The sequence below is a fragment of the Patagioenas fasciata genome, chromosome 3 (genome assembly GCF_037038585.1).
Source record: "Patagioenas fasciata isolate bPatFas1 chromosome 3, bPatFas1.hap1, whole genome shotgun sequence".
Taxonomy (NCBI): Eukaryota; Metazoa; Chordata; class Aves; order Columbiformes; family Columbidae; genus Patagioenas; species Patagioenas fasciata.
The window spans coordinates 29,693,478-29,706,500 of NC_092522.1; the positions used below are offsets into that span (position 1 = coordinate 29,693,478).

General features: G+C 40.2%; 1 protein-coding gene across 2 annotated transcripts in view; it reads left to right on the top strand.

The window, feature by feature from the left end:
- KCNH1 (potassium voltage-gated channel subfamily H member 1) overlaps positions 1-13,023 on the top strand; it is a 185,953-nt gene that overhangs the window by 5,697 nt on the left and 167,233 nt on the right. For both annotated transcript variants that reach the window (XR_011738212.1, XM_071806014.1), the window contains exons 2-3: positions 7,517-7,640; positions 7,883-7,989. Coding sequence is in view for 1 of the 2 variants with exons in the window: in XM_071806014.1 (XP_071662115.1) it covers positions 7,517-7,640; positions 7,883-7,989 (231 nt within the window). In the remaining variant the exon portion in view is untranslated. The remainder of the gene's footprint in view (positions 1-7,516; positions 7,641-7,882; positions 7,990-13,023) is intronic.

Consider the following 13,023-nt stretch of genomic DNA (forward strand, 5'->3'; position numbering starts at 1 on the left):
ATCGCTTGATTTGAGTATAATTTTTTTTTGTCTGGCTTTTACTAGACGAGAAGCTTCTAGCTTTGTGTGTGCGTCTTTATGCATTTAGAAATGTATGACTTGGGTTCCTTAAAACGACTTTTATAGATGATAAGAAAAAAAAGTACAACACAGAGATGATAGATAATGTGTTTTAAAATTAATGTTCTGGAAGCTCAAGAAGTTCTACTGTGATAATTCAACATATCAGTCCATTTCTGCATTAAATCCTGAACAAGAACATAAAACAAATCTTAATGAAATCCATTCATTGGAGAATGTGTTAATGCATTTTTGTGACTCGTATAGCTAAAAGTGAGCAGAGAGTTAGGTCTTGTCAAATGCTTTTAAGGCTTTTGATGGCCGTAGCTGTAATCAGTAAATCAATAGGCTTCTTTAAGCTGATGGAAGACCCATATAATTGATGCAACTAAAACATGCTTTTTCCTTTATTTCTCTTGAGATGGGAGGAAAACAAAACAAAACAAATCCTGGCCAATTAAATGGTGAAGTCTCACTGCTAAAGAGTATTTTTGTCCTTTATTAAGAATGGTGCAATGTGTGACTCTTACAACTGATGATCCTTCTAATTTCTGAAAATTATCTCATGCTAATGTCACATTTGTCAAACTGTCATTGTTGTTGTTGTTAATTTCTTGGTATGGACAGTACTTCAGGGACAGGGAAGGAATGATGCTATACATAAAATACATACAACTGCTTTTGTGCACTTTCCATTTCAGCTACTCTTGTTCCATTATTCTGCACTAATTTGTTTTATTTTTCAAAACATACAGATAATTATGAAGATTTTACAGCTGCTAGTGTTGGAAGGATGTATTCTTTTTAATTTAAACTTTCCTTATGGTAGACACCTACTGTGACGTATTTGCTGTGACAATGCAAAATAACAACTGTTGACATGGAACCAGTAGTTTTTATCTATATTACTGGCTGAAATTAGCATTCATTTTCTGTAATGATTCAAAATGAGTCAGTTGAAGTTGTTGTTTTAGTTAGTCTTACTTTTGTTATTTGTGGTATGGTGAAATACGTTTTTGAACAGTTTTCAGCCTGTCCTTGCACTGTACTCTGGAGTACACACAACAGTGTAAGTCAAGTTTGACTAAAGTATGAAATGCCTGCATGTAGTGGATTGTGTTCATGCTGTATCACCCAAGGAACTTTTAAATCCGTATTTGTTTCTGTAAAATAAATAGTTATACAGAACTTTTATAAAACATGTAAACCCAAATGAACCTATCTATAGGCTTTTGTAATATGTTGTTTTTTATTAGAGTGAGGCTATGGCTTAAAATAGTTTGGTCTTGTTATTAAGGATGTACATTTTTGAGGCCATATATCATTATTTTAAAGAGAGATCAAGTTGTTCAATGGGATGTTTAAACATTGACACACTCCCACTCTAGTAATGAATACAAAGAGATACTGAGGGGATTTGTTTATCTGTGTAATGCCATTGACTTCTACAAAAGAATGTGGATGTAAGAGAAGAATTTTGTCTTCTTACTTTTATTCTACCATAAGAATAGTCTTTTGGTCCTTTGAGCAGCTCTGTACTTGCTTTGAATGCAGTTATAGCGCTTACGTTAAGATGGAAATTTGGTTAGTTCCTGTGTCTTTCCCCCCTGAGTTGTGAGGCTTCAAACCCATCTCTGCAAAGAAAGGATTGAATAGATGCTTGAAATTCAGTTTGACTTATTTGTACTGATTTAGGGCCATATTTTGACTTCCGAAGTAACATTTGAACAATATAACTAATCAGTGTGACTAGATGTTGCTGCTTTACTTTTTTTCAAAGCTAAGACTAAACACGAGCGAAAATTCATATACCCTTATCCTTTGCAAATTGTTAAAGTCTACTTATAAACAACATTGTATTTCCATGCATTGCGTTCCTCATAAAAAATGAAACCATCTCTTTTTTTCTTCCCCATATCTACATGATGCCCCTTCTGATGCACTAGTTTGTAAATGCCAGAATTGTTTAGAAATTAATCTGTCCCTTGTACTTAAGCTTTACGATACAATCTTTAATCATATGACAGTTGCAGATGATGTTTGCCTACTGCACATTCCTAGGCTGTCTGTGACACAGGACCTGTGCTGCTCTAAGTCCAGCTGATGGATCAGTAGCTAAGGAGGCTGTATCCCCCACGCCTGCCCCAGTGATCACAGGTAGAGAAAGAAATGTATTTACTAAGCAGTTCTTTTAGTTGTAATAGTGGTTTGTGGTTTCTAATGCTGCAGGTCTAGGTTTGCTCCAGTGAAGATCTACTAGAGGAGACTGAGGAGACATTAAAAAAAAAAAGGACCTGCTATCTCAATAACCAGCATAATTATATCCTCGCTCAACATGATGAAGGCTGTGGTCTGGAATGAGGAGGCCAGTTTCTCATCTGCTGCAGACTGATGGGAGAATTAGCAAGTTTGACAAGGAGCAGGTCTTCCCACTGTAGTGAACCTGATTCTCCTTTCACTGATCGGGGAATAAATGAGGAGGAAATATTTTGAGTTTTGTATTTGTGTGATGACCATGGGAAAATGTATAACACCAACTTGAAGATGCTTCTGGGGGGCTTTGACAGACCTGCATGCGTATTTGAAAGTGCAGTGGGCACCAGCCTCTGTTGTTACCAAGGTCTGTGCTACAAGTTACTGAGCAGAGGTTTCCTCTTGGTTACCTCAGTGTGATTCCCTTGTGCTGCAGCAGTGAGGGAACATGTCTGCCTGCTGGTCTCTGAACTTCTACCAGTGTGTCCCAGAAGTTGGCTTGTGCATCACTGAAGGGACATAGAATGAAGAATTTACGTGCTGGACTCTGGAAAGAGGTGGGGATCTCAGTTTGATGAGGTCCACCTTGCAGAAGAGGCTGGGAATGGTAGGCAGGGAGCATTTCAGTAGGTTGCTCCATGCTCTTTGCATGGAGGTGACCTCAGTCAGCTGGTTCTGATAAACACATGCTTCTGAGGTGCTTCTTGTCCTCATGCGTTTTAGAGGTTTGAGCTGATGGACTGCTTCCGTTAAATAAAGCACTATATGTAGCAAAACGATTCAGGAGATACGGTAGTTTTGGCGAAGCTGGGTGTTCTAGAGACTTGCTGTTGTGAAAGGATTGCTATTATTTGGAAAGACATTTTCTGATTCTTCTGTGATAGTGTATTTTGTGAGTGGAGGAAAATACTGGTTTCAGTGACTGAGGAAAATCCGATCTTACACTTTGGAAGGAATTAAAATGTTTTTCTTGTTGCTTTAAAGCTGCTGTGACTAGTTTAAAGTGATAATCCAAAACGGGTCTGACATTTGAGTGCGTAGAGGCTGACGTATGGATATACTGTAGTGAATAGAACTGACTTGTGGAAAATGCAGGCTAGAAAATGTGAAGTGTGGCACTTCACAAGGTAGCCAGTGCTGCAGATGCTCATCATAGAAGCCAGCCGTACTCAAATGAGTAATTGAGCTGCCTTTGAGATGCTACAGTTCTTATTTGTGTTTCTGCAGCACAAGGTGCTCTGTGCTGCACCTCCACATATTTCTATGCCTCCCAATGGTCTCGCTTAGACTGTGCCAAATACAGCACAAGCCAGAATCCCAGGTCCTTTATATGAGCCTGCCCTCTCCAGTTCCTAGCTCAATTCTTCTTGGAGCTGATAAGAAGAACCAGTGACGCTTACAACTTCTCCTCAGGCCAGGCAATACCGCTAACCCAATTGACTTTGTGATAGAAATTGATTTCCTGGTAAGGGAATCCTTTGAGTCCTTTTAAAGAGGTGTCTCAAGTCGCTAAATAGTTTGAGTACTGCAACTATCACATGTACATTTTACCCCCGCCTTTGAAGAGAATTTAGCAGTGGATTTCGTCATGGTGTTCCTCTGACCAACTATTTTCCTGGCCTTGTTAACCCGCTTGTGAGTCCCCAAGAGGCTTTTCCCTGCGATACTCAAAGAGTTCATTGGAGTATCCCTCATGCTTGTTGTGCAGCAAAGCCACAGCTGTTTCCTGGCCTCTGGGACCCTGTGTCCCTGAAGATGGAGAGGCAATATTTGCCTCAGTGGATGTTATTTAATATTTTCTTATGTTAGGAACAATTGTTTAACAGATTATGAGTTGTCTCCAAGCAGCACATTGTCAGGGATGTCAATGCAATTGCATGCAAATGATAGCGATGGGAACAGCCCTTCTACCTCTGGGATATCTGTCAGAATAAACTATACAGGGGAGTTGTAAGTGGGAGTCCTTACTGTATGCTGTGTCTTGCCAGTGTTCACACAGGCAAAAAACTGTTGTCGGAGGCACTCCTAAAGAAATGCAGATGTGTCCTCCATGTAGGCATAGAACCACTGTTACGTCATTGTTTTGTCTTAAAGAGGAGTAACTGGAAAGAAATTCCTACTTTTTCCTGAGTCCCTTTCTTTGTGGATGCTGTGGCTCCCACTTTGTGGACTGTGAGGCCACAGTGAGTTAAAGAAAAAGAAAGCAAACTGGGTACGGGAATTTTGGAGACCAGCAATGCAGATCTTCTCTCCCTTCACAACAAAATCAGGAACAAAGGAACTGATCACCCTGAGCTTGGTAACCTCCCAAGGAATGCTGGCAGAGAGTGGTGGGTTGGAAACCTCTTTTCTGGCCTAGCAGTTTGGATGGTGCCACACTGCAGCCTCTCTCGGCTGCCTGGCTGCTGTGCTCACCAGCAGCTTCTCTGCGGGCTTTCAGCCACAGGGGAAGTTCCCAAGCACTGGTCCCTGCAGGGCATTTTTTTGGATCTAGGGAACAGCCCAGGGCAAACAGTAAAAAAGCATGGTAAGCAGCTGGAGGAGCAAGCCCAAAGATGAGTCAGGGGTATGGTGTTGACTCCAGAGAATGGGTCCAACTTCAGTATCTGCTTCCTGTGTGTTTGTAAGCTCCGTAATGCCTAGATCAAGGAAGGTGAAGATCCATGAAATAGGGACTAGCTAGAAGTTATACAACAGTGAGAGCATCAAAACTTCTGACTTGCTCTTTGAATTGATAGATGACCAAGTTTTTGCTTATAAGCTTGGTAGGTACATAAAGATTTCTCAGCTTGGTTGTAACTCACAACTAAACCCAAACTGGACTCTCATGAAGCATTCTACTTCCACCACCTAGGGAGGCTCACTCAATGTAGACTGACAGGATTGCCTAATAGGGATGCATAAAATATAATACAACACCCAAGTCACACTGACTTAAAAACTCATGTGGTGAAGACCTTGGTATCTATTCTCTTGAGTAGTCTCACACCTTGTAGGAGAACACTCAAACTGCTAGGCTGTCAGTGGGGAGGGAAATATGTGCATGTTCTCTAAGGATCCATTGGAAACTGACAATGCAAAAATGTCAGACTTCTTTGGGCCAAAAGATAAGTAAATGGAAATGTGGGGTTTTTTTAGCTCCTGTGAATGTGGCAAAGAATCTTGAGTATTATCTGTGAGAACCAAGCTTATGTTAAAATGTTAGGTATCTTAAGTAATATAGGAAAGGGGGAAAATGCTAAAAATATCCCCTTTTTCAGTGTTTTCCACAGGTTTCTATTTGCTGTACTAATGTTTTTCAGTTCTATCTTCTATCAACACTACGAACGGAGCATCCAGCTCCCAAGTCTTTGAGAGCTGGGCATCTAGGGGCTAGGCTGTAGCAGTCTTGCCTTTTGGTGCTTAAATCCCCTTGTGGACTTGGTGCTTTGTTGTTGCTTGTGAAAAGGGGATAAGGGCACTGTCCCTCCTCACAGAAGCATTGCAAGGCTAGATAGAAGTAGGATTAGCACAGTAATGGTAATCAGAAAAGTGCCCTACATAGCTTTTCATTAAAAAAAAAGAGATTATTTATCCAAAGACAATATTGAGGCTTAAATGTGAAAGGAAGGTCACTGCTTAAGTTAACAGAAGCTCTTCAAGGAGCTCTTCAGGAGGTGGAGAGAAGGGTAAGTTACCTTTTGAGAAGGAGAGATGGTGAGAAGGAATGTATGCATGAAATAACACCATTCAGATCACGGCAGGACTTAGCCTAACATTTGTATTTGCATTTTTTTTGGTCATTTTTGTGTACTTCCTGATGAAAATTTAAAAATATCCTAACATAGTGCAATGTAGTGTTTGTCATAGACACTCAAAAGCACTCGCTTTAGTGATGAGAAATGGTTTGGCTTATTTATAGGAAAGGGTGAAAGACAGGTATTGTTTTTGGAACGAAGTGCTTCAACCAAGGAAAACCCATGGTATGTAGAAGAGGCTGTGAGAAACAAAGCAGTTAAAATGTCCTGAAGTTATACTACTGGTGTATTTTATTCTAAGGAGTGTGTAAAGATACACTTAGTCACGCTCGTGGGCTTAGGCAATGGATTTAGATAGCTACAAGAATGTTTTATTTAAACCCACTTGAAGTTTGCAACAGGACGAAAGATTTTGAAAGGGAAAGTTAAAATAAACTAAACTCTTTGCAATTAGTAGGTAAAATGTCCTGTTTGTGCCTCTCGGTTGCAGGAAGCATTAATGATGGCTACACATGTTTGAACAGATCGTGAAAAGCGGACAGCATGGTGGACTCCCTTAAAGACTTCCCTTAAATATAGACGCCTCTTCATCTCATGTGGCTGCCTAGCCTTTCTTTCAGAAGCCAGGGGATCTTTGCAGCTGAGAAAGGGGCCACCATCTCTGCCTGCATGCTAATGCCCAAGCAGCACTCTGCTCTCTGTCTTAGTACAGCTGTAGTTAGTTGACTGCGCAGGAGCCAAAGCAGCAGAGAAAAGCAAGGTCTGGGCTCAGCATTGAGTATGTTAATAATTTGAATAAGATATAAATCATTAAAAAAAAAAGGCATGCATGGATCCAGCGAGAATGGAGGCGTGAATGCTGCTTACTTTTTTTTTTTCCCTTACTGATTGAAACTCCTTCTGTCTTGTACAGCAAACAAAGTGTTCTTTGTGCTGGTGTAAGTCCTAACCCTGGTTGTACGGTGTCTAGTTTGGAGCACTGTGCCGTACACGTCACACAATAAGTACTTGAGCTTGTGTGGTCAGCAGCGAAGGCTGTATTTAGAAGGGGGCCACTGCATCTACTCTCAGAGAGAAGAAACATCAGTCATGGGCTGTTTTGGCCATGTGTAAGAGGCTTCACATTCAAGCTGAGTGTCATGGTGGATCGCAGTGCATGTGGTAGAGAGGGAACCACTTTGGTGAATCTGTCCTTAGTCAAGTGATAAATTTTACCTGCTTAACCATCATGTGTTTCTCTTGTATAAAACCATCCTCTTAAGCTTTGCATGAGTAATTAATATTTTTTAAACTAAGAATTTACCTAAAATTAAAACTAGGAATAATCCTGTTGACTGCAGTGGGAAGAGTATCTGGGAAAAACTGTACAGGGATTAAAGCAATCAGGATCGGGTCTTGAAATGAATATTTCCTCTAATGCAACCGTAGCCTCGTCTAATGTCTAACTGATGTGTTCTTTCAAACAGATACTAATTTCGTCTTGGGTAATGCCCAGATAGTGGATTGGCCCATTGTCTACAGCAATGATGGATTTTGCAAGCTATCAGGATATCACAGAGCAGAAGTTATGCAAAAAAGCAGCACCTGCAGGTATTTGAGAACAGATTTATTTTCTGTTAAATAGCTTGTAGTGTTGTGCTTGTTGCTTGAGGAGAGAAGTAATCTGTTTATTCCAGTTTTGTCTTTTGTCTCCTGGAGCTGCATCTGTCAAATATGCTTTCCAGGTGAAACAAAACCAAAGAAGGGCTGTTTCTAGACTGATCCTTTTCACACTGTAAACAAATGGTTTTGTGTCTTTAGTATCTGACTTGAATTTCTCGCTTCATTTTCAGTTTTATGTATGGAGAGCTGACAGACAAAGATACAATTGACAAGGTCCGTCAGACCTTTGAGAACTATGAGATGAACTCCTTTGAAATCTTGATGTACAAGAAGAACAGTAAGTAGTTGATTGGTTTGTTTGTTAATGTAGGTGTGTAAAGTTGATTTAAATTATAGTGTAAACTGCAAGTCTGCCAGGCTGTAGCACTGTGCTTTCTTTAGGGCTACATAAGCCCCAGTTCTACCAGTTGATCTACAAGGGAAAAATGAGAACATTAGGGATTAAAGTCACCCAGGGAGGCAGACCAAGCTCCTTAATTTGTTCTGACATTTAGAGCCATTTGTGTGTGATGCTTTAAGACAACACTCAAGATTCCATCAGCAATGATAATACACAAGCTAGCTTTGTGCAAATGGTTTCCATTACAGAGAATATACTGTTTCATTTTTTAAAAATTTGATATAGCAAAGCCAGTATTTAGTTGTAGTTTCAGAATAAAAGGAACTCATCTTTTGTTTAGAAGCTGAACTTTTTCAAAGTTTTCAGATGAAATCAACTTTTGTTTTGCACAAAAATTCCTTAATTGGGATATGACTTTTTCCTAGGAATTTACATCTGTCTGTAACTGCACATCAGCAGATTAACTTCTTGCCCAAGCTTGCTGCCCCATCTAGTGTGGACTATGTCATGGCACAGTTACTTTCATCTACCTAATGTCACCTGAAATGTAAATACACTGGGGTCTTCAGCCTGGCCAAGTGTTAAGCTGAAAGTCTACATTCTGTGACTTACTTTGCTCTTAACAATTTTGCCTTCTAATAATGAAAATGGTAGTGTCTGTGTACAGGGGAAGATAGCTAGCAGGGTGCTTCTGCAAAGTAGCAGCTCCTTCCCATTGCAGCAATGGTGATCAATTTGATAAGTTCTGCACTAGTAGGAATGAGGGACTTCAACCATGAAATATAGCATAAACTACTACAATTTTCAACAGTAAACCTCTTTGCTGCCTTGTTTTTTGTTAGAAAGACCAGTTTTCTGAGGGAAGGTAATCTGGTCTAGCTGTGTGTGTGAACCATTTGTCTTTCTGTTGAAATGACCAGCTAATACTGACTGTTGGCATTTGGTGAGGGAACCACAGACACTTCATAAAACCTAAAAGATAATAGTTACGTATGCTAGTGCTGATCTGTGGATGTGTGGAGCTGATTGTTTTCCATCAGAATTCATCTGTTCTTCTAAGAAGTGATGGTGCCAAAGTACATGGAATTGGTTTTGTCGTGGTTTAGAGAGAGAAAAAGATCTCGAGATATTTTTGCTTCATCTCTCTTCCAGTCTTTTTCTTATCTTTTTAGCCTGTTCAGAGCATCATGACCTCTGACACGATGCCATTGCTCAGGGCTCTTCTGGAGCACAGCTTTGCTGGTCCCATTAATTTGAAAAGATATATGTGATATCTGAATGGCCTGGCTTTGTGCTTCTTCTAGTGTTGTCTACCTCCAATGTTTACCCATTTCTTAAAGCTGATTTCTGTTCCTAGCTCAGTTAGTGGCCGTAGGGACCATATGCAGCTCACATCTATGCATCCAAAGCCAAGTAAATAAGCTGCAGTCATGGCATCTAGGAGGGCCTGGAATTCTCTCAGTTAACAGTGCTTTGGCACCAAGAGGCTATGCAGCTACTCTTCTGTCATTGCTGCAGCATATGGCCTGCAGTAGAGCCTGGGGCTTGTCTTTTATGCAGAGTTAAAGCCAGGTAACTGTGGAATGAGGATTGTTTCCTGCCCTGCTGTGCACTTCCCCGAGGAGAAGCGGCCTAGAACAAAGTCCAGCTGTGCAGAAGCTGTGTTGTGCGACATGCCAAAAAGTAGAGCTGTGACGGTTCTGCTGTGTGCACAGAGGGTCACAGGCACGGGAAGAGGGAAAGCACAGAGCTCGCTTTTAAGTTTAACAAAACGCAGTGCTCTTATGTTTGTTAGATTTGAGGCTTTAGAGGTACATTCACTACTGTTACAGAGACTGACTAGTAACACTAGATAGTTGTAACTGAAAGATACCAAAAAGGGGACATCCTGGGACATTTTCTGAGAATAAGACACATCATAGAAAAATACTATTTCATTTGCCGATCACTGAGCACACAGACTGCTAAGTGATCTTGCCTTTGTGGTCACCTTACCTCTGCCTCTAAGTATGGTAGTTGTCTGCTTCTTCAAATTAGCCAGTAAATTAGACAAGAGACAGATTTTTGTTGTTCTTCACCTGTCTTCTCCTTCCCTATAAACTAACAGTCATGATAAATAGCAAGTTTTTCTTTCTTTTTTGTGCTGCAGAATAATTGGGACATTTTCCACAGCCCGTATGTTTAATGTGCTTCTGGCTGTTCTAACAATACAATCTATCCTTTCAGGTGAAAAAAAGAAAACAAAGCAGGAGTTTGAAGTTAACTATGATGTTGCTAGTGGAGGTTGATCTTCACCTCGTATCTTCATATGCAACAGTCATCTCTGTTTCTCTGAGTGAAAATTATGGCCTGATATTACACTAGACATGTCAACAATACTTTGAGACATTTAATAATTCTACTAGAAGTGATTGCCTCTTTTTAGCCAAGGCACTCTTCGTGGTGGTGAGCTGGTGTGCCATCCAAAAGTGACTATCTTCCCTCTTTTTGGAGCTTGAAGTTAGGATGTGATAAAGATTTGATGTTTCCTTGGGCTAGGCCCTTGATTACTTACGTGACGATCATCGTTGTTCTCTGGAAGAATTGTTTCCTAGAAATGCAGAGCTCCTTCAGGGTAGTTGGAAGCAAGTGGAGCAAGCAGGTGCACAGCCACCAGATTTTTGTCATTGTTGCTCTGATGCCATCCTGTTGCATTCAGTGGGGATTCGTGATCATACCTGGAAGGAGACAAACTGAGAGCTTGCTTAATCTGGACTGCAAAATGACAACAGACAGGTTGACAATAATTTCATGTGAGAGCTTCAGTTCCATTGTTTGATTAGATGTGAGTGTCCAGTGATGCTGGAAGTATTGTTTATTTTTATATCGGAAAATCAAAACATTGCTAGATCTTACTGAAATCGGTACCAACTTCCACCAAGGCAGTATACGGACTAATGTATTAGAAAATAGATTGTATCTAGTCTTAGTAAAATCTTAGCTTATTTGAACTGATGCAGTTTGAAATGTCGAACTTCTATTGAGACTCTGACAGCTGTTTGTTAGATTTTTATACTTTATGCTCAGCCTCATAAATTAAAATGGCTGAGTAAATTAAATTTGGACTTTGCCTAGTTTTTCATCTATGACATAGGTCTGGATTACAACCAGTGCAAAAGCAGGCTTCTAGATGCACTTGCTTCCATTAATTCTGACGTAAATTTTTGTAAGAATATAAATTTACTTATGTCTTCTGCTGAAGAGGTGGTGCCCATTTGAAATCTAACCTCTTTTCTGTGCAGTACTTGATCTGCTTCAATGGAAGAATATTTGAAGTGGGGTGGACTCTTCAAAGCTAAAATGCATAAAGAGTTACAAAGGGCCTTTGAGGGTCCACTGTCTGAGTGAAGACGTTTTCATTGCTCACAGTCTGCAGCAGTGCTGCAGAGAGCCATGATGCCAGTGAGGCCAGTGGAATGGCAGCATCCAAATTGGCAGTAGGTCGTTCTTTTGCATACTGCGAAGTGAAGCATATAAACAGTAGCTCTTCTCTGAGTACATATATTATGGTGAGAGTCCCAGAGGCTGGGATTCGCTTTCAGTTTGTGCCCTGGTTTTCTAGGTACTTGAATGTTTAACATTTAATACCATGAATATTTGTGTGGAGGGTTTTTGTTTTGTTTGTTGAATACTTTTTTTTGACACACACCATCCTCTCACAATGTATTAGGAGATTCTTAGATGTCAAAGAATGACAAATAAGCCCCAAATAGAGATTTGGCAGGTTTTATTTACAATTATATTTGGGATCAGTGCTTTCTGCAGATGTTAAAAACCAAATAAACAACAATCCCATGTTAATTTATAGAGAGCAAAATTCACCTCAGGATGGTAGACCTGCAATTACCCACATCTAGGGTTTCTCATAACTGGTATTAGTTAAAACCATTTATATTTAAGTGTGTTATGCCTCTAGTGTCTGCAGATGGAGACCTCTGATACATAAATTGCTAAACCAAGTCGTCGTATAGGACCAGAAGCAGGAAAGAATGAGGGTGTTGGAGTAAAGTGGCACGTATCTATTGAAATTCAGCTCCATATTTGTCAAACAGCATGCACACCTGCATCTCCTCTTCTGTGAAATCCATCTGTGTGAGTTTGCTTACCTTCAGGAAGGTCAAATCAAAGTGTTTTTGATTCATAAAACTCATAATTCCCATTGATCTCATAAGCTTCAAATGTGTTGCTGAGCAAGACCTGCTGTTATCTCCTGAAACATGTTCAGAGCAATGAGACTCCTCAGTATTTTATCTGGAGTAAATGGAAAGAACATTTCAATCCTTCTCTGTTTCGTCCCCTTCCTTATACTCACTTTTTATTCTTCAGAGAGCTCAGAATCATGTAAACCATATCAACACAGATGCAGTACGACAGTGTGTGCTGAACCTTTTTCCTACTGTGTTGTTCCAGTGTCATAGGATAACCCTAGTGTGTACGATTCCAGCTTTGGGGACTGAAATTGGTTTTTTCTTATCTTAGCATGTAATGATTTGACCTTTAGAAGCATTAGCTGCCAGACTATAACAGCACCAGATGTGAAAAACATGAAGGTAACAGCTTTTAAAGTGCTGGAAATGCATTGTAAGGCCTGTTATTATTGGCAGAGTGGTGAGTCTCCTACACACTGAGTTGGTTTGTTCTCCTTCAGTGCGCACTTTCTGCTAGAAGGCAGTGTTTATAGGAAGACTTTTGTTCTTTGTCTTGCATGGTCAAATGTCAGAGTCTCCTCTGTGCTTCTAGTTAAAATCTGTGTGCATATAGTAGCTTACATAACCCTTTCTGATTACTCCTCATCAACTGGTTTGCTAATTTGATATTGGACAAACTATTAGGTCTGCGTGGGACAGAGAGAAACAATCTTATACTGAGTACCTGGACATAAGTGAAACTCCTGAAGGTGTGACTGCAATGGTCAGCTGTGCTGTTTAAATA